The sequence below is a fragment of the Pholcus phalangioides genome, unplaced genomic scaffold (assembly GCF_987345545.1).
Source record: "Pholcus phalangioides strain wild (caught in Gottingen) unplaced genomic scaffold, Ppha-v1.0 ptg000015l_1, whole genome shotgun sequence".
Classification (NCBI taxonomy): domain Eukaryota; kingdom Metazoa; phylum Arthropoda; class Arachnida; order Araneae; family Pholcidae; genus Pholcus; species Pholcus phalangioides.
In genome coordinates, this window is record NW_028301608.1 from 2,975,235 (window position 1) to 3,002,928 (window position 27,694).

At 35.1% G+C, this 27,694-nt stretch overlaps 1 protein-coding gene and 1 long non-coding RNA gene across 4 annotated transcripts; one reads left to right on the top strand and one right to left on the bottom strand.

Moving 5' to 3' along the window:
- Positions 1-613: 613 nt before the first annotated feature.
- LOC149075248 (glycerate kinase) lies at positions 614-24,358 on the top strand. 3 transcript variants are annotated; one of them, XM_089242560.1, is made up of 5 exons: positions 614-878; positions 4,103-4,402; positions 10,654-10,808; positions 15,532-15,707; positions 19,935-24,358. In XM_089242560.1, exons 2-5 carry the CDS (start codon positions 4,125-4,127, stop codon positions 20,772-20,774), a joined length of 1,449 nt encoding a protein of 482 aa, XP_089098686.1. In that variant the 5' UTR covers positions 614-878; positions 4,103-4,124; the 3' UTR covers positions 20,775-24,358. The 3 variants fall into 3 exon arrangements, with proteins under 3 accessions (XP_089098686.1, XP_089098687.1, XP_089098688.1); XM_089242561.1 differs by having other exon boundaries at positions 614-787; XM_089242562.1 differs by lacking the exon at positions 614-878 and adding an exon at positions 2,632-3,004.
- On the bottom strand, positions 16,793-22,656 carry LOC149075249 (uncharacterized). The gene is made up of 3 exons (XR_016193974.1): positions 22,578-22,656; positions 19,911-20,034; positions 16,793-18,041 (listed from the first exon to the last, which is right to left on the bottom strand). It is a non-coding gene; the product is annotated as an uncharacterized LOC149075249 (long non-coding RNA).
- Positions 24,359-27,694: the final 3,336 nt, after the last annotated feature.

The following is a 27,694-nucleotide window of genomic DNA, read 5'->3' on the forward strand; positions in this document are numbered from 1 at the left end:
ATCTTGCCTAAGTAAGCATGCTGTGATCTGCCTGGATTTTTGAGATTTTACACTGAAATGTTTGCTAATGTATATCGTATGTTTCATAAGTGCTTAATCTGATTTTAAGCATTTGGACATTGCTGTTGCTTTCTTAATGATGCGAAAATAAAAGTTTTGGTTTCTTGAAAATTGTTTTTGTCAATGAATTTGGACAATGTTTTACATGCGTTAAAAAAAATATTTTCTCCCTAATTTGGTCTAGCAGCGTGAAATGTAAGTTGATCGGGTGAAGATCATGAACTGAGATTCTTATTCCTTGATTACAAATCGTGATTACATCAACAGTAATTTCGCAATAGCTGAATTGAATCATTGAAATTTAGCTGTTGAACTGACAATAACATTGTTTACTGAGTTATCAATATTTTTATGCATAAGTACGTCGCCCATGAAGTAAAAATTGTACGCTTTCTTGGGAATTAATATTTTCCGTTTCGTAGCAATACAAAAATAAATGTGGACTGGAAAGATAAATCGTGGTTGAAATCCAAAGCTGCTTGAAATCGGAATAACGCGGTCAGGCAAAGGGGGCGTGGGGGCCACGCCCATCGATCGGCGAGTTTTACCCATCAAACTTCAGATGGCGCTGCTATCAATTCCGCGGCCTCTCTTTAACATTGAGTGGATACGCTTAACTTACAAGCGGCTTTGGTCAAGACCGTCCATATTTTTTAAGTATCAAAATGCGATTTGCTATTTAAAGTAAAGGTCATGATGAATAATGACTTGCCATCACTGACATAAAGTAAATAATGAAAATTCAGTTCCCCCCCCCCCCGAAAGTCATTCAATCAGGACTCGTGATCTTTGTTGTTTACATTTCAGAGGCAACAAAAGTACGAAAACAACACCCTCAGTTGATTCACTCTTAGCTTTAACGTCCCCAGCCTATTATTACACTTTATAAATTTCATATGAATCAATTATAAGCATAATAATATAAACAATTTTTACGTACATTCATACTTGGTTTAAAAATAATTTTTGGATGAAAATATGTTGATCAAAGTGTTATAGAAATGAAAAAGTATATTCAAGCATTCGTAGGTTTAAAACTTCCCAAGGTAGTGATTTTACATTGGATATAAAGGTAAAAAAAAGGCAGCCTCCCAGGGCGGTGAATGAGGGAAAAGGCGGTCACTAGAATTGAAATTGTGTATATATATATAGTAAACGGTGACAAAAGCAAAATAAACCATCCTCTAAGCACACTGAGTGTGATTCCTCTAAGACTTGCATGCTCTCACTCAATCATCCTCTGTAAATATAAAGGATAATAAGAATAATCCCTTTTGGTGATGTGTTGGCGGATTTTATTTTTTGAAGAGAAAAATGTCAAACCATGCTCAGAAGTCGCTGAGTGAAACGAAGTCATGCCTTTGAACCATCTTTCTTATCAAAGAAAAAAAAAAATCTCCAAAACTGGATAACACTGGCTGTTATACAAATACCAGGCCACAACAGGCAAAATGCCCAACAAAATGGATGAAAAAAAGATCCTCATAACAAATATGGATGTCATACATTTCTAAAATACAGCAACCAAATTAAAAATGCTATTACAAAAACTAGAAACAATATATATATATATGCACGATAAAATATTATAAAATGCCTGTAAAGAATACTTACGGTTGTCTTATTCTAAGGATGGATAGCTTCTCGATTATCCCCAACATGCTTATCGTATTTCTTTTTAAACATGCTAATTGTGTTAGAATTCACTACCCTCTGGGGGTAAGCTATTCCATTTATTAACAACCCTATTACAGAAAAATTTCATGCAACACCGTAACCTAAAATTTTCCTTTACCAGGCGATACTGGTGTCCCTTCGTCAAAGCAGTCAATTGAGGGCATATTAATAATTTACGGTCTATCCTATCTATTCCATTGAAAATTTTAAACACTTCGGTCATATCTCCCTGACACTCGCATTCTTCCAATGTAAGCATCTTCAAAACATGAAGTCTCTGTAGCTCAAGCCACATGTGCCAACAAGGATATGAGTAGCTCCTCTGCACCCCTTCAACCAAGTCTATGCCCCTCTGTAGGTATGGTCTCCAAAACCTTAGAGCATACTCCAGTCCAGGACGAACTAAGCCTAAAAAAAAACAGAAGAATGACTTTAGGAGAACGCGAAGCAATTTTCTGAAAATGAAACCAAGTAATCTATACATTTTTGACCACAGCTGAACACAATGCTTATGTTAAAGACTAAAAAATAATGATAAAAAAACTAACAAAACAACATTCTTAGACTAAATAAGAAATTCAGATTAAAAATATAACATCCTAGACCAGATATGGAAATGAAAATAGAAAAACCCACTCTTTTAATTCTAGACTACTAACTAAAATAAAAACTTCATGCTACCTATAACACAGATTGCATTTCTGAGACGTAGAATTAGTATTCTAGGGTTAAATAATACAACAGTCAGTGCAAAAAAAAAAACTATCGGTTTGATTAAAAAAGTCTGGGTTTAATAAAAACATTATTGAGAGATTAAAATTATACTGGCTAGTATAAAAAAAATTAATCAAAATAGAAATACAAAATGTGCACAACCTGAGGGAATCCATATGTAATCTGAAGAACCAATTCAAAATGACATATTGGGCAAATGGAATGTACAGAACAGTAACGAATAAAAAAAAAGCTTTAGAAAAGGCGCAAACATGGTAGCAGACTTGATAGATTCAAATGCACCGTAAAAACCTATTATAATTTCTTGTGAACACTTAAAGGTGATGTTACCTTGAAACGATAAGCATTAGCAAAAACAGGGAATAGCAACCTAGAAGCTGAAGGAATAATGATAGCCAGCAGAATAAAAAAAAAAAACAGAAGAAAATAGCAGACCATCAACCAACCAGGAAGAAAAGCACCAACAGACTAGAATGGAGATTGCCAAGGAAATACAGGATTATACTATAGCTGTTCCAATATAAATTTAAGAGTAAGAAGTACTGAAACCCTGTTTACATAGTTCAAGTAATTTAGTACTGTAAAACAGGGTAACTTTGGAATAGCAGATTATTTTTGGCTTTTTAGCCAATGCCATTCGTTTTATCACTTTGCTGCTTCAACATGGCATTGGCAAGTCTTACTCCCACTGGAGCATGCATAGGGGTTCACAACCATAGTAGACAGAGTCCATTTATCTTTATTATGGATAATAACAACTTTGATGGATAATCAATTCAGTTGAAGTGATGTAAATGAATTAAATGTCAAAGTTCAGTTAAAAATATCATTTTTAGTGCGCAGGCAAATAAAGATAAACTATCACCTTCAAGCTTTTGTAAAAAGCCCGGCTTTTACAAAACAAGTAACAAACTTAGGAGTATCTGTATAAGTGTCACAAGGAATAATAATAAGTGTATAACATCATTGTTTTTGAAGGAAAAAAATTTTTTTATGCCATACAGAAATTAAATAGATGGAGGTGTATTTTTACTGCCACAATTTCTCGCTTCCCTATTACCGTATTATATCGTTGGCGCATATAATCCCCATAATGTGAATTTTCTTATTTAGGGGGGGGGAAAGCCATCTCATAGTCAGTTATACTCTGTGCATGAAAATTTCTGGTACTTACCTGCAAAGGCGTACGCAGAATTTTCTCAAGAGGGGGGGGGGTTTAATTTTTTTACCCTCTCAAGGGGGGGGGGGTTAAGTTTTTCCCTGTAAAATAACACTATAATCTCGGCTTGGGGGGGGGGGGGGTTAGAACCCCAAAACCCTCCCTTGCGTACGCCAATGCTTAGCTGTATAGAACCACTAATAAAATCTTAAGGAGTGAAAAAGATTGTTAGTCACATATTTTTGGGGAGAAAATACATTGATTCTCATACTCACATCTCTATATCATCTATTGCAGCAAACTATATTTTTTGTACATCATTTCTTTTACGTTAATTTTTATTGATTTCTTGTCTCAGATAGTATGCAGCTGTCTATAATATGCACCAAGAAAAATTCAGATTTTTTTAAATGTATTCCAGATTATAAAGCAGGAAGTTAATGGTTTTTTTAACGTCTTTTCTCATTGTAGGATTTTTGGTAGTATAACTGCCATGGAACAGTTGTGTCTCGAAGCACTGTCAATTTTCAGGGCTGCAGTACAAGCTGTAAAGCCAGATGTACTGGTGCGCAATATTTTGAAAATGACGCCATCATCTCAGCTACAGATCCAACAAAAAACATACCATTTGTCACAAAATGTCTATCTTGTAGGATTTGGTAAAGCAGTACTTGGAATGGCGGCTGCTGTAGAGAATATTTTGAATGGCCATCTGGTTTCAGGTATAATATCAGTTCCGAAGGGAATTCAGAAACAAATCAAAGATGTTATGTGAGTCATATTCTTTAATCCTTTGTATTTATTAAAAATTTAACTGTTCAAAATGCATACTATATTTACCTGACTAGTAGTAGTAATAGCAGCCACTGTGCAGTTGTGTGGACATTGTGATGGACTTGCATAGTGAGTATTCAAGTCCCAACCTTTTAGGTTGAGCAGTGGTAGTTGTTGAAGTTTATTTCTGTGGATTTCCAACTTAAAGGCACAAATGTGGACCTGCTCCCGATTAGAAAAAAAAGGCTCTCCACAAAGAGCAGGCAGACCTTAAACTCGAAACTTGGAAGAACATGAGACATCTGTCACTTTCCCTTTGAATGTAGAAGGCAGATGGCAGCAATTCTCGAATATGGAAACACTTCAGGAATCATAAATTTGTTATGGCCACACATACACAACAATCCCGAATGCACCAATTTGGTAGAAATTCTCCAGAATATTTACAAGAGGTGCATTTGTATGGTATAATAGTCTGGGGTGTACACAGACTCTACCTTTGGGAAGGAGCACAAGGAATTTCTTCCAGTAAAACTTTGTTACCAAACTTCAAAAAGCACTTAAATTTACAGAAATTGATTAAAACAGAGCACACAGTGGTTCCTCTGCTTACAAACTTTTTGACTAAAAATGATTCTTTTCTTATCTGTTCGTTTGGCTATCAAACACTTTTTATATATGGATGCATGCATTAATATGAAACAGCTGCATTGTGAGCTAAATTTTCATGCCAATAAAAATGAATCCAATGAGTAACTGAGTCACTCAAGCCAGATTGGTTTATTTCTGAGATGTAAAATTCTTGGTAATATTCGAGAATATTCTCTGGAGGAATTTCTATTATAAATAACTTGAGAATATTCTTATAAGTGCTTGATGATAATATCCTCCTGTTATTTATGATATAATTGTATATAATATCCTTGAGAATATTCTCTAGGACTACTTTTATGGGGAATATTATCAAAAATAGTAAGAATTATTCTCAAGTTATTAATAATAGTCCTTCAGAATATTCTCCTCGATGAGAATATTCTTTAGTTATAGAAGACCTTCAATCTCTATAAATAACTTGAGAGTAATTATTATTTTCAATAAGAATATTCTCTAGTAATTTATAATAGTTCTCTGTCCCAGACTCTCTTCCTGTCAAAAGAAAACGGGAATACTGAAGTTTGTAGCCCACAATATTAAAGTTTTAAAGCAAGAAAAATTAAGCTATCATGGCTGAATTGCAGAACTTTCAAAGAAATGCAAGGGAAACAAAATTTAAGTGCATGTACATTGAAGAAAACAACAGTTCTGTATCTTCTTAGAATGAAGGTGATTATATATAAGAAAAGCTTCCTTTATCAATCAATTTTTTTGTTTTGAACTTATTTCTGAAAATTTATCTAATTTTAATTTAACTTTTTAAGGTTTTGGTCTTAAAGTTTCTGAAATCTTCATAACCAAACTTTTAAAAGCTCTCATCATGACCAAGAAAATATGAGGATATTCTGAGAATATGCTCAAACTAAAAGTTGTCATTGGGGGTGATTATGTCAAAAATTTCTTTGTTTTAAATGTTTCAGGCAATGAAAAAAACTGATTTATATTTCATAATACAAACAAAATTAGTAAAAAAATTTATTTAAAAGAAAAATGAATATTGTTGATTATTCTCCAACTTTTACATCCAGGAAAATATTCTCAGAATATTCTCTTTCTCCGAGAATATTCTCAGTTATTTATAATATCAATTATAAATAACATCTTTAGTTTATTTTCACCTTGGAATCACTCTTGAGATACACCTCTCTTTCTCCATCAGAAAGATCTAGAGAAATTTCATGTAAAATGAATGATTAAGTTGGAGAAGACGCATTAAAAAAACCTTAGACTTGAATGGTTTCAGTGCATATGGTAAGACTCTTAACCAGTCATCTGGTTACAACAACATGTCGTCGTATAGAAGATTTTCAGTCTTAAACTAAAAGTTGTCATTGGGGGTGATTATGTCAAAAATTTCTTTGTTTTAAATGTTTCAGGCAAAGAAAAAAAACTGATTTATCTTATATATAAATGTGAAAGTATGTATGTATGTTCTTTATACAAATCTACAGTTTTGGACCGTTCGTCGCCAGATTTTGCATATATACCAAACAGGTCCGGGATTGAACCGTAGGCTACTTTAAAAGTTCGTCAGAGCTGGGCAAATGCCCGAAATGGGTGAAAAACTGTCGGCAACAATGGTTTTGGGGCCTCAACAATCACTTTCGGAATGTTTACTTTGGTTACCGTGGTTCCCAACAATGCGTTTCAGACGTGTATATATATATATGCCTTTACAATGGTTTGTCAAATCTTTAATGCTGCCATTATAACAGTTTATTCCTTTATAATGGTTTGTCACTTTTCCAATCCTCCCAGTAATTGAAGAAAACCCGGGAAGCGCCAGACATTTTTCCTTGCCTATATACAAGGTGTTCTGTAAGTGTAATGCAGCCTTTATCTCATCAAGCGCCCATCATAGAGGTATAGTTTCAATTTAAAAAATGCTTAAAAGGCATTTAAATAATATTCGCTGCACAAGCTGGACGCATGACGTCACTAACAACAGAGAACAACAACTACGGCGACAAAATTGAGAATAAAACTGTTCAATGCCATCAGATGAACTCAATGCTTACCTCAAATCATCAACACTCTGGCACGAAGTTAAAAAAATATTATTATCCACCAACATGCGAGTTTCAACTGCAAAATTACTCAGCACTGCTATCATTTTCACATCAGTTGACCAAGCACTGGACCGATTACGTTCCCACATGGATTTTGCCAGTTGTTAAACTCAGTTCAAGAACTTGCAGACAAAGTCTTCCCAAACATTCAACAAAATCACCGAAACCATGAGTGGTTTGTGAGAGAGCGATTCTGGCACCGAAAAATGACAGTGTGAACAAGATCAACGAAAAAGTCCTAAAAATTATTCCGAGAGACTCCACATCTTACAAATCGGTTGACACTGTCACAGACTCAGCACAGATAGTTCTGTATCCTGCAGAATTTCTAAACTCTTTGGATATTCCGGGTGTGCCACCATACAACTTGACCCTCAAAGTCGGAACACCTATAATGCTTTTAAGAAATTCGGAGACACAGAAACTCTGTGATGGCACCTGACTCTGCATGAAGAAATTGCACAATTGCATCATTGAAGCAACGATTCTAACTGAATGTGCCAAAGGAGAAGACGTCTTTATTCCATGTATCCCAATTATCACTGAAGAAATGCCGTTCACTTTCAAGCGATTACAGTTCCCGATTGGTTTAGCTTTTGCCGTGACAATCAACAAAGTGCAAGGCCAGTCGTTAGCAGTGGCAGGTATCAACCTACTTGAGCCCTGTTTTTCACAGAGACTGTTTGCATGCTGGTAATCCAAAAAATTTGTACATCTACACACCAGATTGAAAAACAAAATATATTGTGTATCCACAAGTGATTGCTTGAAGTTTTTAATTAAACTATTTAAAAATAAAAGTAATTTTTTCTTACTTTATGCAGAAATTTTTTTTGATTAAGAAATAATTAATAAGCTATGCTTACATACATTTTTTATGAGGCGGGCAACGTCGCCGGGTATCAGCTAGTATTTCATAACAAACAAAAGTAGTAAAAAAATTTAATTACGTAAAAGAAAAATGAATATTCTTGATTATTCTTTCATTTTTACTGGAGTAAAAATTATCAATCACTTGGAATCCACTGCTGCATGGTCTTCTCAAAAATTTTTCCATGTTATTCTGTGTGATGCTTTAGCCATCCAGTTGACTACAGCTCCTTTTCTGATCTCATAGATCAGAAATCATCATTCTGATCTTGTGTAGGGACGCCTTCTCGGACATTTAACACCACTAGGGTACCAACTCATACAACTCAAGGTATCTGTTGTCCTGTTGTCTTGCAATATGTCAAGCCAATTTCCATTTTGAACGTTTAATTCTTTCCGTGATATCATATATCTTTGTGTGGCTTCTTATCCAAGTGATTTGTTTTCTGTCTCTTCTTGTGATGCCTAACATACCTTTTTCTGCTGTCTGTTGCCTTTGTATCGTCTTGCTTGTGAGTGTTCATGTTTCAGCTCCATAAGTCAGTGCTGGTAGCACACACTGGTTAAACACTTTTCTTGTCAGGTGCAATGTTCATGGCTCTTGAGGATTACGCGGTTTTTGCCAAAGGTGCGCCATCCAACCCTAATTCTTCTGTTTATTTCATTAATGTTGTCTCACGTATACAATAGTTTTCTGCTTCTTCTATATCAGTGTTGTTGAGCAAGATCATCTTTTTCAAAACAAAGGAGTTGAACATAACTCTAGTCTTCTGCAAATTCATTTTCAAACCCACCTGAATATTTGCCTTCACCAGTTCTTATATATCATTTCTTCTAGTTTGACCCGATTACTGCTGATAATAGCAATGTCATCAGCAAAATGCAAATGGTTGAGAAATTCTCCTTTTGGTCTAATTATTTCCATTTTAAAAACTAATTAGTAATTTCTTCCATTATATAATCTATTGTTGTTGTTTTTTTATGACTTAGAAGCACAGTTAAGGACATGATGTGTGTGAAGTCAATTTCAATGTATTCATAAAAAATTTGCCATCAGGAAAATATAGTCTATTACCTTCAAACTTTTAAAAAAGAAAAAAAAAAAGAGAAATTAATTGGCCAGATGACTGGTTAACATCAAATTGAACAGTCTAAACATTCTAGGAACATACCCCTTTAGGAGGTTTTTAAAATTTTCCTGAAAAACTGCCACAATAGAAATCACTAAACTTTCTCAAAATTGGCACCTATTTTCAAGAATTTTTTTTTTTCAATTGCATATGAGCTATAAATGCTTCTTCCCTAACACAAAATAATAGTAATAAAACAAACATGGAAGAGGAAAAAAACCTCTTTTTCTTTTATTTTTATGCTGTAAGCCTAATCGTATACTACCTGAAAGAAAAAAAATATCCTTTCTCTCCACTTCTGTTATCAGACCTTGAACAAAAGCTGCATCCTACCCACTGCTAGTTGAGTGACAGGACGGTGGAAAGGAAACGAAAAATTCGATTTTAAGTAAAACTCATCAATTTTCTTATTAACGATTAAAAAAGGGTGCAAAGTTTTGTCCACATTTTCCGTAGAAAAAAAAGTGTTCAGAATGTTTGCAGCTGCTTTCACTTTAGAGACCAAAGTAGCTTCTCTGCTCAGAGCCGGAACTAAGGGGGGGGGGTGCAAAGTTTAGGGGGCTGCAGTTATAGGTGGGAACAAAGAACACTGTTATAGTTATTGAATTTCAAAGTTGTGGGGATGGCAAAATAATGTTTGCTCCAGGCAACAAAAAGGCTAGTTATGGTCTTGTCTCTTCACTCCATCCAGATTTTTTTCATGAGCAGAGATGATCACTGTGCGATTTTTCCAAATGTTGAAAGCTAGATTTCAATAAGAAAAATTCCTTGCATAGTCCTGATTTATTCGCTCCATCTTCAATACGTTTGGTATTTTGATTTTATCATCAATTGAAAATACTTTCCTCTTTATAAAATTCACCATTTTTACAGTTTTCTTTCAAAGATACCGCTGAGATGGCAAAATGTCTGTTTAGTGTGACATATGGATATGAAGACAGGGGCATGAGATAGAAAGAAGGGGGAAACACATCAAATGCCTCTAGGTCTGTTCCACTATTGTTCCTCGTTTTTGTGAGGTGGTTTGAAAAGAGTCGGGTCTTGGAGTGGAACCAGTAGAATCCTAGAAATGGCGGGAGGGTGAAAGAGTGGGATTTGACACAGAAGTCAAGGAATGCTGTCTTTTGGGATCCTAATACGTGCAATCTTACCTTTGAAAAACGGCAAGAAAATCTGCGAAAGGGACATTTCAGTTCACTTCTTTTACAGCAGACTTTCATTTTCTCAGCAGCCACTATAAGCATTTAATATAACATTAGTTGAATAGGTGTTCAGTTGGAACCACTGAAAGAGTACAAATACAACGCCACAACAGGCAAAATGCCCAACGAGGGGGCTGAGAAAAAGATGTCCATAAAATTATGGATGTCATATATTTAAAAAATAACTGTATCAAGGTTCGACTGTATTCGACTATAATAAAATAAAACTGAAATCCAAGCATTTTTTAACAAAGTTCATTTTTAAAAACATATTCCTTTGGCATATAATCTAGTTTCTATAACTATTTTTGTATTTCATTAAGCTCTGGACCATGTCTTAAAGAGGATTCAAAACTAAGAGTCTTCGAAGGTGCCCATAACAACTTGCCAGACTCCGAATCTATGGCTGCAGCAATGCAAATATCTGACTTGGTGTCATCACTCAAGGAAAAGGATTTACTCTTGGTTTTGATTTCAGGTACTTTTTTCAATATTCAGTTCCATAATTTACTTAAAATACAGGGTTCCCAGCAAAATCTGCTTAATTATTTTCCTGACCAAAACTCCTTAAAAAAAGAAATAAAATTCATAATCTTAACCTTCCAAATGCTCCCCCACCCCCCTTCACAGAATGTTTCTCATTTTTATCAAATATTTATATGTTCCCCACCCCAGAATTTCTACAAATATTTTGTTTTCCCTTCTTCTAACTTTCCAGGTCGCTGGGAGTCCTGAAATAAATTTAGATAAATATATTAAAAAAATTGTATGTATATATACAGAAGACTAGACTATCCTGCATAATGTGGCGGAAGGGCGGGCTGGATAACAGAAAAGCCAGATATGGGCCAGAGAGTTCTATAGTTCATTATACAGCATTGTTTTCAACGGATCCCTGTGGGTCAGTCAGTACCTTGTAAGAGGTTCATGGGATCATTTTCATTCCCTATTATTGCGTGAAGGACACATTTAATGTTACGAAATTTTAATTTATTACTTCAATTTTTTATATGGAAATTATAAAAAAGAAAAACACACATTTTGAATTTCATGGAAAGGCAGCGTGGAAATTGACCTGTGCTACAGGGAGTCTGTGGTGACTTGACATTCCCTAAAAGGGACCCACTACATCAAAAAGGTTGGGAAACACTGCTGTACAGTACAAATACTTACTCTCTCAAAATGAACAAAACGTAAAATGTACAGGGACAGTCCCCGTGAGGGCAGAGATGAATTTCCCTTGCCTGAAACACTGATATCTTTTCATTCAGCCAGTTTTCCAAATGTGTTGAAAATAATTTAATTTATATATAAGAGATTGTAGATTGAGCATGAAACATCAAATATCACAGCAATTGAAAGAATAACTTGAAAGTTTGAGCGGCAAAATCATAGAGGGATTAAAAGTTGTGATAAAGCATAAACTTGGCAAGAAAGCTGGATAAATAATAAAAGAACTGGCAAAATCTGCAATGACAACTGCTGAAGCATTTGATGAGAAAGAGAAGCAACTTGGTAAGACCACACCAATCACATCTTCAGGTATCAAAGCTGTTAAGGAGCAGCTAGAAGGAACTACTCTGCATTATCCGAGTATCTACATTCCCCCCCCCCCCCAAAAAAAAAAACAACTTAGGAATAGAAGTGATATGTCTTACAGAAAAGCTGAGGCCACAGGATCAGAACTATACAGCGATTCAAAATGGTTTTAAAGCTGGCAGAGCTTCAAGGAAAACAAGGAAAGATTTTTGACAGGAAGATGAAATATGATGAAATGATCCAGTTGTATGAGTGTGAAGGCTTTTAACAAAGTTAAAGACCTGTTTGAAAAACAATGACCTGTCCAAAAACGGAAAGGTTCAGAAGGAATAGAAAGGTTTCTCAAAGAATGTGAAAGGAAGATCACACACCCAATATTCTGAAAGTTATGTTTAGGGGTGGGGGGAGCTTAAAATTTTAAAAGGATATGATTTAATGATGGATTAATAATTATATATTTATATATTTTAATAATTATATATTTAAGGATATGATGAACTATTTTTACTTGATTGTTTTGAATTTGTTATTAACAGAGATCAACTTCAGAACTATAAGTTTTAATGTTCAAACAGCACATGTATGTGTAAGTGACATACACGTTTGTTTTTAAAATATCATCACATCCCAGAAACTTTAAAGCAGAACTTAAACCAGAAAGCACAATTCATGAAATGCTCAAGTTTGAATGCCCAATTTAACAATATGGCTGTAATTTGTATTGCATCTTCTAGGAGGTTTTTTTTTAATGTATCGGTAACAAAGTTCACTGAATGCCTCCTAAAATGACCAAAATTTTCCATTTTCCCTTTTGTTAATAAAAATTTAGAACATCTAAATAAAAATGGATTAAAAATTACTTGAAAATTTTTATGCAAGTAGATTGTTGGGATAAGTGTTGTGTGTCTTCCCTGTTGTAGGTGTCCTCTTACGTGATATGGTCAGCTCATTTATGTGTTTCATACATGCAAATGGAAGAGATAATCTAGAATTTCCACATTTTTCAATGTTCTCATTCTAAGAGTCTTGCACTGAAACATTTTCAACGAAAACATTCAAGTCTGGGATCTGAATTTTTAATGAACTTTTTGCTGTCCTTAATTATTCATTTTATATGAAATAGCTCAAAAGCTTTGTAAGAGAAATAAAGGCATATAGGAAAAATGATTCTGAGGTTGACATAAATTAATTGAACTCAAAAGATGGTAATTTTGATGATTGCGCAAAAATTCAGCTTACATTGATATGCAGTTATATGAGCGCATGCATCCATGTTAACTGAAATATTAACAGAATCCGCATTTGTTACCTAAGGCATAAAAATCGTGAAAAAAAATTCATTAGCAGAAAAATTCATAAGCCAAGGTGTTCCTTATCCAAGGTATCACTATATAGTAAGAATATATATTGTACTATGGTCATTTGTGGATTTGAGATCCTAAACTTTATGCACAAAAGTATTGAATATATGTCTGACATTTCATCTAGATTGAATCAAGAAGACATAGATTCGATGCTTTGATGCACAATGTTCATGATCAGTGCCACAGATGGCCTTAGTACAATGCATTATTAAGATAGGGAAACCTCCCATAACATAATAGACATTCCCTGTTAGCAGACTTTTTTTAATTAAGTGAACAGGCTTCAATTACGTTTTACTTCCCAAAAATGGATACTCCCCTTTAGCAGACAAAATGTTTGGTTCCAAGGGTGTCCATAATCGAGAGGTTCCACTGTATCGGCATTTGTTTTCCCAAACTATCAAAGCACATTCATATGTAATTTTACAGTTGCAGAAATTACCTCTTTCTGTACCCGTAATTGTTAAGATGCCGCTGTGGTGGTTGAGTGGTTATAGTGACGGACTCGCGATGCGAGGATCCGGGTTCGAACCCCACAGTGGTGGTCGGCTGAAGTTGGTTTTCTGTGGTTCCCAACTTCAAGGCGCAAATGGGAGCCGATCTCCCCGTTAAAAAGTCTCGCCACAGAGAGCAACAGTCCTACAACGATAAAGCATTCAATCATAACACTTCACTCATAGTTTGAAAAACTGGTGGCAGATGGCAGCGCTACACATAACAAGCATTACAGAGAAACAAAAAACTTCACGTCAGGTTTCACTACACGTACACGCACATTCCCGCATGTACCGATTCGTTGGGGGTTCCGCGGGGGGTGTGAGGTGTGAACAGGGTGCATGTGTGGTGTAGCAGTAGTAGGTAGGGCCTCCAAAAAATGGCTGGGGGATCCATGATGTTCTTAAGTCAGCCACCTCGTTGGGCAATTTGCCTGTTGTGGCGTTGTATTTGTATTTGAAGGATTCTAGGTTTACATACATAAACAGGGAATGCATATAACACTTATTTCAACAAGTTGATGTTTGATTATTTTGATCAGTTTTGTTACACTCTGGTCATTTTCTGCACACGTGGGCTAATTAGACCGGGACCTACAATTTATTGTTGATTCCATATGCCAGCCCTTTCTTTCTACTCACCGAGAGGTTGGTACGCTAACCCCTCGGTATGGGACTCCCTGCGGTAGCAATGTCTTTTTGTCATGTCGCCGTTTCTGTTGTGCCCCTGTGTCAAAAAAGGTTTGACAAGGATAAACCAGGTATTGAACTCATGACACCTCCAAACATCCTTCGGTACTTTAGGCGAGTACCTTATCGACTTGGGTTACCACGCCCACAAGTTGATGTTCATTTGCATGAATATGTGCATGTAACAATCCACTTTTCTAATCATTTTAAGCAAAGAATAGAAAAAAATTTTGATATTATAAGAGACATTCCATTCAGTTTGCGCAAAAACAAAAGGCCACAACAGGCAAGGTAGCTGAGAAAAAAAAACAGACCAGCAAAAATGATCAATGCAAAATATATTAAAAAATTATGCAACACAAAATAGAAGTAATTTTCCTGAAAAAAAATGAGAAAAGTGTAATATAGTAACTGCCCTATAACAAATTATGGCTATCTTCAGCCAAGCATGGATAACTTCCCCATTTATACCAATATGAATATGTAGTTCTTTTTTAAAGTATCAATTGTGGTAGAATTTGTGACACCTGAGGGTATATAAACTATTTCATTTATTCACAACCCGGTTAGGAAAAAATTGCCTGCAACAACCACACCTGGAGTTGTCCCCTATTGAAACACTCGATCTACAGTATTAATAATTCTTGTTTCATACTACCCATCCTGTCGAAAATTTTGAACACTCCAGTCATATCCTCCAATCCTCCAACACTTGTGTTTTTCCAGTATGTAAGCATATTTAAAAAAAAAATCAAGTCTCTCTCCATATCTGAAGCCCTCGGTAGCTCTTCTTTCCACCCCCCTAAATAAGTCTATGTTCTTTTGAAGATCAGCCAAACTGTAAAATTTAGCCTAAAACTTGAACTTTCCCAAATCATGAATTGCACTCACAGGTTTTGGAGATGTTGCAACCTCTTGAAACAAACATGTATATTACATTGACGAAATGTGATTCTCTTTCAGTAATACGAAAATCAACAGGACTTCTGTTTCTTATCACACAAGCCAAAAAGTTTATTTCAATTCTTTTTTTTCAATTGCTACCAATTTAGAGTATTTTATTTAAGAAATTTAATACATTACATAACTTTGTTTTCATATTTTTCTCAATTAGGTGGGGGTTCAGCTCTTCTGCCTGCACCACTACCTGGAATAACATTGGAAGAGAAGCAAAGAGTCATCCAGCTTTTGTCTTCTAAAGGTGCAACTATACAAGAATTGAATATAGTTCGAAAACGCTTGTCCACGCTGAAAGGAGGCTTGCTGGCTCTGAAAGCAAAACCCGCACAGGCAAGGTCAAACATAAAATTCCACGCATGTCATAATATTTCAAGAACAGGGAGCTTATATAAATGCTAAGTACAATAACATTCCAGTGATTTTGTTTCTGCTTAAGTTCTTAACAAGTCATTCGGGTATGATCATTTTGTTGCACTGCAGTCATTTTCTGCACATGAGTGCTAATTAGACTGTTAGACTGGGACCTACAATTTATTGCCAATTCTGTGCGGCAGCCTTTTTTTATATACATCAAGAGTTTGGTGCGCTAACCCCTTGGTGTGGGACTCCCTGAGCATTAAGGTATGACATATATATGTGTCATGGTACATCACTTCAATATGACATCTGAAGATGTCATGCAAATGTTTGATTGGTAAGTCGTAATATATCTGTTTCTTGTTGAGACCCAGGTGCAAGTAACCTGGGATGCAATTTTGCACATTCACATGAAACAATTACAGTGGAACCTCATTTACATAACGTTCAAGAGGCCAAGTCAAAACGTTGTATTAATGTGTAAGTTGAATAACTGAGATTTTCTGAATAACTGACTTTTCTTCCCCACAAACATAATACAAAATATTAGAAAATTCAATGTGTTTAATTGCATCTTCAATTCTGCTATAAAAATATTTCAATTATACTTGGGGGGGGGGGGAATTAGATTGCATATCAAATCACTTAAAGATATAAAATTAAGCAGAATATTTGGGACATTACCTTTGGGACATGACATTGGGTAAAAAATTGCAACAAAATCTCGGCTTGGGAAAATTTCCCATCTTGGACTCCCATTTTTTTGGCAGTAGATGATTTGCAACGCCACTTGGTCTTTGATTTTGTGTTTTCCTACTTTATAATAGTTTTCAAAGTTGATATAGGGATATTCAACTATTTTGCAAGATAAACTTTTCATCATTAATTCAAAATTCTTGTCAAATTCTTCCAAAATTTCCAATTTTTTTTAGAAAAAGTGCTTTTCGTTTTCTTGACATTACGAAGTGGATTTGACACAGCCAGAAAGCAAAGCACCACAAAAAAAAAAAAAAAAAAAAAAAAAAAATTTCTACAGGAAATTATTAAAAGAACTTACTGTGTATGTGTACCATATGTCTTTTATTGTCAGACCTATACCCTCCAAATGCTTGCAGTGGACTTTCTTACCTTCTGGGGATAATGGTAAACATTTTGTGAGAAAAAAATTTTGAAAGGACACATGGCCATCAAAACAATTAAAACCAGTCTCTTTGGGGTTCCCTGCATCTGCATATTTTCAGAAACAAGCAATAAACAAATCACAAGTGTCCACTTTAAATGGCCATCAACCAACTCACTGGCTATTTTCATATATATCATTAATCACCCTAAATGGTTTCACCACCCTTTATGGCTTTTGCAGTGACGATATTCAAGAAGAATTGTTGCAGCAATGTGTTTTCATTGCATACAAAAATTGTGCGCATTTGATGGATATTAATGATTTTTTTCAAAAGATTCACAGTTTGAGATGAAGTGAATATGTCAAATGATTGAGGTTTTGCATCAAGTAAATGAATTATTTTAACATTAAAATGTATAGGAACCAATTGCCACCAAAGCCAAATGTTGTATAAATGTGAAAGTCATAAAACAGAGTGGCGTATAAATGAGGGTCAACTGTGTTAAAAAAAAAAAAGAATTTCAAATAGAGTGAAACCTGTCTAAGACAGACACTGTATGAGACGAAAACCTGTCTTAAACGGAATCAAAATATAGTCTGTTCGATGATTAGTGCTTTTATTTGCACCTTTATAAAATGGAAATCTGTCTAAAACTGAATATTATTTAGTCTGTTGATGCTCTGTTTTGTGCAGGTTTCACTGTACATCATCTACAAAAAAAGAAAAACTGCACTGCATCAAATACCCACCATACAATACAACACAAATACAAGGCCTCAACAGGAAAAATGCCCATGGCTGAGAAAAAGGTACCCATAACAAATATGGATGATATATATCTCTAAATTTCAGCAACCCAATGCAACTATAAAACTATATGCATTTGGATGTAACAAATGCAATTATAAAAACTATACATAAATTTATATTTAAAAAAATTACTACTAAAATTTCCGATGGCTGGTTAAACTCTACGCGTTCAAGCCAATCTTTTCACAAAATATGCATTTTACTGATTTGATTTCTGTTTGACACAAATTAAAAAATATTTTTAAGTTGAAATTTAAAAATATATTGATTACTTTTTCACGCTAGAGCACTCTGGCAGTCTTGCGATTAGCACACCAACATTCAGTTATGTATGCTTGGTTTGAATTCTAGCCGTTTCACTTTTCCCAGCTACCTGGAATCAGATTTAAACTGTTGGTCTTGGTCTGATTTAAAAGAAAACATCTGGTTCATAGAAAAGTCTCATTAATCCTTCAATCAAGTGGTAGAACAGAAATCACTAAACCTCCCATAAAATGTCATATCTTTTTCAATTGGCGGGCGCACACACACACACACACACACACACACACACTCTCTCTCTCTCTCTCTCTCCCCCCCCAAAAAGCTTGAATACATTTTCAATGTTGCCATATTTGCAACATCTCAAAGTATTGATATCTGTGATGGCCACATCAGGGTAAAATTTCAATAGCATGACTGAGTTATATAGCTATTTAGTTCATTCCATAATTTTCCTTGTCAAGTGCAAATAAAACTTGGCATAACTATTTGGCCCCAAACATATGAACTAGAGTTCAAGAAGTGCTGAATTAGAGCATCACCAACACAAGTAAAGATGGTCTTTAATGAGAATGGATGTGACTCTAATGAGATTGGAAAGTTCTATGATTTGATACAAATGTATTAATCTACTAGCTATAATACCCGGCGCTGCCCAGGTTTTCTGCAATGAGGCTGTTAGGAACACGTGATATCTCCCTCTTTCTTTGAGGGACATGCAAACCGTGTCTAAGTTAACCAATATGGCGACTTCCTGCGCGACTCATGAAATAAATAAATCTATATTTAAAAAACATAGAAATGAATATATACTTTTTTTCCTTTTTTAAGGGATGCTAGGTATTTTGATTACCCCCCTCCCCCCCCGAACTTCAAGTTATCCATCTCTGCCTGTTTCTGCTTCAAAAAATGCATAATTAAAGCTGTGGAATTCTTTCGATGTACTTTTTACGGGCCCATAATTAATTTTAAAGCAACCTAAACTATATGAATTTATGCAGTTCAATATTAAAAGACAATACGGAGACATTAATTTTCATGCTTGAGAAGATATAAATAAAAAGTTGAAATCAATGTGTTATTGCATGGATATCCAACTTGAAAGTAGAGTTCCGGCTAATTATTTTATATGGGCTTCGTATATCTCTACGCGAACTCAATATTTCAAAAATCGAGAATTCAATACAATTTCTAAAATTATTGATGTAGTGGAAAACACCACCAAATATCAGCATTTCTACAGTAAAATTGACAGTTTTAACAGTGATTTCTATGAGTCTCACCCTTTTCCTGACCCTCAAAGCGATGCTGATGATGATTATGACGTCTATTCAAAAAGCCTCATTAGTGAGAGTATTGAATAGTAGTATTGTGTAATATTGAAAGTATTGGCAAACCATTATAAAGGCATAAACTATTATACATATGCTAACCGGATTAAAGAAGTGACGAACCATTGTAAAGGCATATACACGTCTGAAATGCATTACTAGGGAACCACGGTAACCAAAGTAAACGTTCGGAAAGTGATTGTTGAGGCCCAAAAACCATTGTTGCCCGACAGTGTATTGCCCATTTGGGGCACTTGCCCTGCTCTGAGGAAATTTTAAAGTAGCCTATCGTTCAAGTCGGGTCCCATTTGGTGTATATGCAAAATTTGGTGACAATCGATCTAAAATTGTAGATTTGTATAGAGAACATAGAAAATCAATTTTATATATATAGATTAATTACATATATTGAACCAATTATTCCACACTTTTACAGGCTCAAATTCTAGGTACCATATTTTCCTGTGTGTGTGCATTTGGCAGATGCAAATTTCGTTCACCAATAATGAAATCTCAAGAAATAGGGGGTGTTGGTCACATTTTTGTAGGAAGAATGTTGATTTTCTATTCACATCTGTAAAAAAATCTATCAATCTTTAAGACAAAAAAAAAAAAAAAAATATATATATATATATATATATATATGATACCTTAAAATGTGCTTTTTGTTTCAGGTGGTCAGTTTGATACTTTCTGACATCATTGGTGACCCACTAGATTTGATTGCAAGTGCACCTACAGTGAGAAATGCAGATGATCCCATGTTGCCTTCAACTATTTTGAAGAAATACAAATTGTGCAGTTTAATTCCAGAAAATGTCTCAACAGTATTACAGAATCTACAGGTTGATACACACAACAAAACTGATTTTGATCATGTGTGCAATTTAATCATAGGAAGCAACAGTGATGCTTTGAGTGCAGCAGCAAGAGCGGCCAGAGGCCTAGGATATACAGCATTTCAAATGACTACACAACTGCAAGGAATCGCGAGAGAAATTGGTGCTAATTTGGCTGAGCTAGCAGTAGCTGTCATTGAATTAAACTTGGAAAGTTTTGGGAAAAAAATTGAAAATTTAGGTTTAGTAAATGAAGTGAATGATCATATGATAACTGATATCTCAGAAACTGTAAAACACGGTAGCCCTGTATGTCTCCTATTTGGTGGTGAGACAGTGGTACATCTGAAAGGCAAAGGTCTGGGAGGTCGTAACCAAGAGCTTGCACTGGCTGCATCCCTTAAGCTTGAAAATACAAAACACGGCATTGTAATACTCAGCGGAGGAACAGATGGAATAGATGGGCCAACTGGTGCTGCTGGGGCTATAGCTACTCCGCAGGTTGTCGCAACTGCTGCCAAAGAAGGTGTTAATGCCATGGAATATTTGAACGAAAATGATTCATTTAATTTCTATAGTCAAACAGGAAATAGAAAATGGCACATAATTAGTGGCCACACAGGTACAAATGTCATGGATGTCATAGTTATACTGTTGAAGCCCCACATTACATAGACAACATTCTTTATCTATAACTAGATGGGGAGAAAAATAATGTTTATTGTCATGTGTCTGGCTGTCCCTGCAGAAGCAATTCAAATATTAAAGATGGGAAAGAGAATTACATTTTGCTGTAAAACTAAATTTTCGAAAGAAATGTTTCTTTTAAATTGAAATCACATTAAAAAAAACTATGAAGACTAGTCTTCATAACATAATATTCCTATATGGCTGATATGGTTTTTGAAGCCCCATCATCACATGAAAAGTTTTTTTTCTAAAAAAGTCCAAGCTCAAAACCAACTGACAGCCTTCAACCTCAAAAAAGTAACTTTTCATCATTAATGTTACTAATTATGGGGGGTTTAGATTCCTTACATGTGTGTGAACAAACCTCAAAATTCAAATCCAATGAGCTCTCATTCAGCAGAATTTGTTTGTTTTATCAAATTTTATTTTTTGAATAAAAATAATTTTTTACTAGTTTTGATTAAATTATGTAGACTGAACTAAAATGCATGCATGATATCAAATGAAATTCAAATCAACACAATATGAATTCTCTTTTAGTTGATATAAGGTGAACTGTCAGGCAAGTGGAGATTGGTGGTAAGTGGAATCTCATGATTTCTGAAATTCAATTAGCTTCTGGGTACGGTCTTTTGTGGAATTTTTCTTTTGTACTTACTCTATTTTTCAGTAAAAATGTAATTGGTATGATAGCTGCTTATAGTGTGTATGAAGAAGTTGTCTGTAGTCATGCCGCTACTTGTTATGCCCTTTATATTTCAACTATTTCTGAAAGTGTGAGTGGTCCTAATATTGATTTTTTGGTGTCAATTTCTTCCTTTATTATTATTTCATCTGTCATTTTAATATAATTATGCTATCACTTTTGGTGAAGAAGGAACTAAGAGGGTTACACTTTCCCCATGTTTCCACTGTGCTGAGACAAAAGGGCAGGGCCATCACTAGAATTTTTGCTGCCCTAGGCAAGTGGAACCCAATGAATATACACTAACCCTATACCTACTTCCATACTTGCTGTGGTACAAATGTGGAAAAAATAGTGTCTTGAAATAGGGGAAAAACAAAACTTCATAGACATGCCAAAAAAACATTATTATGGGAATTTGAAGATCACTTCACAGATTAAAAAAAAAATTTAAATACTATTTTCTGTCCTATGTTATCCAGAGATCAGAGTTAGAGGGGTCCGACTGAACAAAGTTCTATTGTATAGCCAAAATTAGAAAGTCTCTTGAATTGATGTGGGTCAAGAAAAAACATATCAATCTCTACTGTCACTACCTGGAGACCATTCACTGATGTTATGAGATCGCAATGTCTCTACTCGGCATGTCAGGCTACTTTGTGATTTATAAGGGAAGAAAATTTATATTTTTGTGGCATAATGGTCAGTGGTCTTGCCCGGATTGCAAGATGTCAGTGGTTGGGAATAAAAATAATTGAAAATGTTACTGATAAATGGCAGCACAAAAGCTTGATCTTCTTGAAGGATCATCTGCAGTTATGTAGCAGAGTCAACATATGAAAGGGATGGCATATGTATGTGTAGTAAATGTTATGCAATTGTACGTGTAAGAAATATTGCAATTAAGTGATTTGAAATTATATATTTTGACTCTTGGCAGAAACAACTTTTCTTTCCAAAGTTAACCTTGGCATAATATCCAGAGAGCTTCTTGATTTGATTCTAATGAATTGCCAATCATTTCATTTTACTTATTTTTTAATTAACCTAAAACAATAGGTGTAGTATATATTTGTTACTAACAAATAACGGACACAACTCACCTCCGTGATAAATTGTCTTTACCGTGATTGACTGGAATTATGGACAGCACCGACTCTCTCTCAGCACAGCAGAACTTGAATTATCCAATCCTTTTTTGTCTCAGACTCCTACTGTAGTTAACTGATGCAAATTTACTTATAGGTAATGTTTAAATATAAATACGCTAATGATAAATATAATAATGAGGAAATTATTGCCGACAGAACATGAAAAATCCCAGGTTACCATAGCAACTAGAAAATTTCTGTTACTGATTACTAAATTAGAGTATACGGATTACACAAAATTTCTTGATTTCATGACAGTGCATTCTTTAACATGAGGAGCAGATATCAAGTTCTGGAAAGTTAAAAAACATTATTCAGAGCAATTTTTCTTGTGGAAAAACAATCGTTTGCTGAGAAATTTGGCTGGCGCGTAAACTTTTTGTCAAGCCCTGGTTTATACATCTGTTGAATATATAGCAGATTTTATTATACAACCAATCCCTGAGCTAAAACCACTGAAGCTATAAATATGAAATTCGGTAAGTATTATATAATGTAGACATCAACTACAACGTGATTTTTGAAAATTCAACCCCCAAGGAGATCATGATAGATTCAAATGATATGTAGGCGAATCATCGCAGAGTAATTTTCAAGTTCAACAACAATCCTGGAAAAGCTCACTACTACAGAACCACATATGCACCTCAGCATTATTCCTTTGCAGAACTTCTAACGAATTGGTACTTGTTGGAATGAATGTGTAGCGAACCTGACGTGAAGTTTGTTTTGTGTAAGGCTTGTTCAGTGTAATGCCTCTATCTGCCACAATTTTTCTAACTATGAGTGAAGTGTAATAATTGAATAGTTGTATTGCTGTAGGTCTGTTGCTATTTGTGCCGAGACTTTTTAACGGGGAGATCGGCCTTTATTTGCACCTCGAAGATGAGAACTACAGAAAATCAACTTCAGCCAACCACCACTGTGGTAATAGTGGGGTTTGAACCCTGACCAAGCAAGTCTGTCACTATGACTACTCGCCCACCATAGCAGCTGGAAAAGGACACTGAAACATGTTCTCCAATACATCAAGTCAACTATTTCCATGAAAATGATGTATGAAGCTGATCACTCTGAGCTTTCTGCATAAGCTGATGCAGATTGGGGCAATTGTTTGGACATCAGAAAGTCCATATCAAGATATGTTTTCACGATGTCAGGGGGAACTGTTACCTGGATGTCAAAACAGCAACACTCTGTAGTTCTAAGTTCAACCAAAGCTGAATATATGTCTCTAAGTTCAGCAGCACAGGAATGTGCCTGGTTGAGAGGAATAATGTGTGAGCTAAAATTGAAAGGACATCAAAAATCCACTGTGATTTATTGTGGCAATCAATCAGCAATAAAATCTGCTGAGAACCCAAAAATTAAGTGCTTGTACCTGACACATTGATGTAAGGCATCACATCAGATCCAAAATCAGAGGAGACATACTGCTTGGATATGTCCAGAGTAAAGACATGATTGCAGACATATTGACGAAAAGACTGCCAAGACCAGCTCATCAAAAGCTTTGTAAAGAAGTGGGACTTGTCACCTGTGTGTGATTTCCACTAAGATAATTTAGACATTCTGAATTAAAGGGGGGGGGGGTGTTAGTGTAAATGCCTGATAGATGGAACGTCTGTTGTAGTACTCTAATCTGTGTTGTTTGTATCATTCCTCTTGTCAATACTGTTGTGTTATGTAGTTTGTAGTGATGTTGAGTTTCTGCAATAAATATTTTTTATAGATCCACAGACTTCTTTCTCCCACATCAATAATTGCAACTAAAAAGCTACAATTTAAAATCACAATTAAAAAGCGTAACTTAATAATTTACAATACTATTTTTTTTGGAGGCAGAGGACATCATATTCACATGAAATGTGCATGTGAGGCAAAAACCCTTGGTCCCATTTCCTCCCAGTTATCTGCTTTTCATTACATGTAACAACAGTCATCATCGGCACTATAGTGTGTCTCTCTCTCTGAGGGGTCTTGAAACTCAGAACCAGAAAGACCCAATGGCCAGTGTGTGCAGCAGATAAAAGTGTCAGAGCCGCATATTTTTTTTTAACATTGCTGGAAATTTTTCAACACTCAATTACAGCAGAGTTTGTGGCAGGTCATAAAAATTACAAAGAAACAGGATATTATCATATCATCGTCATTTGTACTAGAACTATTGATGAGATGGATGCTTCTGCCACTGTCCATATTGATCATAAATGACAAAGGCTAGGGAACCACTGATTCTTGGAAAATATAGGAATATCTCTAATCTACATATGGGGATCCTGGACATTTTTTTTTATTTTTATAAAACATTCAGCAAAGAATTTGCAACCATTATCTCTTCTTCTTCCCCCACCATTTGGTCATCTTTGCTTGTTGTTCTACTTTATTTATTATTTTTTTTTTGTACTCGTCCTTTGGAGAAAGACATTGTTTGGTGACTTTTTAATACAGATTGTGGTGTGAAGTCCTGTTTCCCACGGTGTACATCACTTGTACCAGGGGGGGGGGGGAACTAGTCAACAGTTTACAGAAGAACACTATTTTGTTGCCCAAAATGTAGATACAACAAGAGTTCGGTATTGCATATGCTACGTTTTGCTGGCTGGTTTTCGAACAGCAAATTGCATAAAGCACTGAGAGACTCGAAATGGGACCTTTGCAATGGAATATTCAAAAAAGTCAAAAGCAAGATTCCTGAAACTTCAAGCATTGATATCAAATTTTTTGTGACAAGAAAAATTTTTCAGTGAAAGTGGTGCTATTGATACCAACAAATTACCCACTGAGATTTCGATCAAAGTTGCCAAAACAATTGTTCAACATGGATTATCTTTCATGAATGGAGAAGTGATAAAAAATCACATAGTTTCTGCAGTTGACATTACAGAACTTATACCAGAAAAATATCGCAAAACCATGGTTAATGCTGTTAAAAATATCCCTCTTAGTGGTACTACTATTGCAAGATGAGAGTTGATGTCATTGCATCTTCCATCAAGAAATCAAAACTGGAAAAATTAAAAACATGTGAATATTTTTCTTTAGCTGTAAACCAGTCCACCAATTATGCATCGGTTGTACAACTCATGGTTTTCGTGCGCTGCATAGATACTGATGAACAGATATAGGAATTATGTTTAACACTTATTCCATTAACAGGCACTACAACTGGAAGAGACATAAATAATGGTCTTATGCACTTCTTGGTGTCTAGCTAAATAGAACTGAAGAGATTTGTCTCTGTAGCTACAGATGGGGCACCATTGATGGGTGAAATAAAAAAAAAGCTTCATCACCTGCCCTAATGCAGATTCATATGCTACAAATTTTTTTTATTTTTTGCTGCTTAATTCATGTGGAAGTTTTATGCAGCTGGTTGAAGAATGTCCCAGATGACATGGAAACATCACAGTGTATTGTACAAGTGATTAACTTTTTGATATCAAAACCATCAGCTAAGCACCTCCTAAAAAGTTTTTACACAATTTGGATGCGCCTTACTCAGATTTGATGCCGATGTATGCTGGCTAAGCAAGGGCAAGGCAATTTCCAATGTGTGGGTGGTATTCTAAGAAATTAAAGCTGCAATTTCATCGCAAAATCGGTCACACCGATTTCCAAAGTTATCTGAAGATGATTTCAAAGTAACTTTGGCATTCATGGCTGGTCTGTTTCAAAAACTCAATGGCCTAAATGTAAGCCTGCAAGGAAAACGTAATGTTTGTGATATGTATGAATTGGTGATGGGCTTCAAGTGGAAACTTGCTTGTTTCTTGAACACAGCACAGAAACAGACATATTGTCAGTTTCCAAACTTGAAAAAACTTTGGAGGACCTGAACAAGACAGAATGCTTAATGGTCATTTCATGTCTTGAGGATATCATTTTACAATTCAATGAGCACTTTGATTTTCTTAAAGACTATGCTGCACTGTTTGAACTGGTATCAAACCCTTTGTTTTTCCCAGTCTATGTAGTAGATAAAATTCAAACAATAAATGCTGATAGCATTAGTCAAGCTCAATTAGAACTCATTGATTTTTGCAGGCCTCCAGAGTGATAAAATACTTATTTGAAAAAAAAAAAGGCAGATTTCTGGGGTATGGCAAATCGTAAGAAATTTCCTACGTTGCAACACAAGCTTTATTAAAATGCTTAGCAATGTTTAGCACAACTTATTCCTGCAAATGTGCTTTTTCTGTGATGAACAATTTAAAGCATACATGAGAATTGCTAACAGTAATATTAAAATAGACGTCAACGACATTCTGAGAGAAATTCAATGTCAAGGTTCTCACTAAAAAACAACTCATCGGAAATAAAAGATATTTTTAGTATTTTCATTTTAAGGTCCTTCAATTAAGGGGAGGGGGAAGAGAATGAATTTTATTCGCAGAGAGTTGATCCTGCTGACCAGAAGCATACATAGAGAGATTGTGCCCCTCCATCACCTCCAGCCGACCAAACAAATTTTAAAAAAGCACATGTTTCCATTGAAAAAATTAAAATATTGAAAGAAAATACCTTTTATATGCTACTTTAGTCAACTTCTGTAACACGTACTCAGGTTACTAGTTAATTTAAATGCTTTTTTTGAAAGTTGATAACTTTAAATAACAAACCATCTTACATCTCTAGAAAAGGCTCGACCATTCCCTTAAATTAAAACCTATTTTTGCTTCCACTTTGACTGCTTTAAATACAGCTTCTTTCCTCATACCATTGGAGAATGGAACAAACTCTAAAGCTCTATTGTCGAATCCCCCACTATCACTAGTTTTTGTCTAATATCAAACAATATCTTTGTCATTTTCAATCATATCCTCTTGTATAGGCCCCAGGGCCAATAATACTGTATAAATAAACTTAAAATTTCTCTAGAAAAACTACCTAGTGCCCCCTCCAAAAGTTGATTCTGCTTACACCCTGCTGTTTGTGGACCATGGGTTATTTGAATGAGTGTTATTTAATTTTGTGTATCAGAAAACCATAATTTTTCTCGATATATTTTTCATATCGAAAAAAACCCGTTAATTTTCCCTTACTAAAATTAGGTTTTCAGAATCTGT

Bases quoted from the DNA above. Each gene is read 5' to 3' on its own strand.
- LOC149075248 (XM_089242560.1), top strand. From the start codon at position 4,125: ATGGAACAGTTGTGTCTCGAAGCACTGTCAATTTTCAGGGCTGCAGTA. The intron at 4,403-10,653 runs GTGAGTCATATT...TATTTCATTAAG, and splicing joins AAACAAATCAAAGATGTTAT to CTCTGGACCATGTCTTAAAG. The intron at 10,809-15,531 runs GTACTTTTTTCA...TTTCTCAATTAG, and splicing joins ACTCTTGGTTTTGATTTCAG to GTGGGGGTTCAGCTCTTCTG.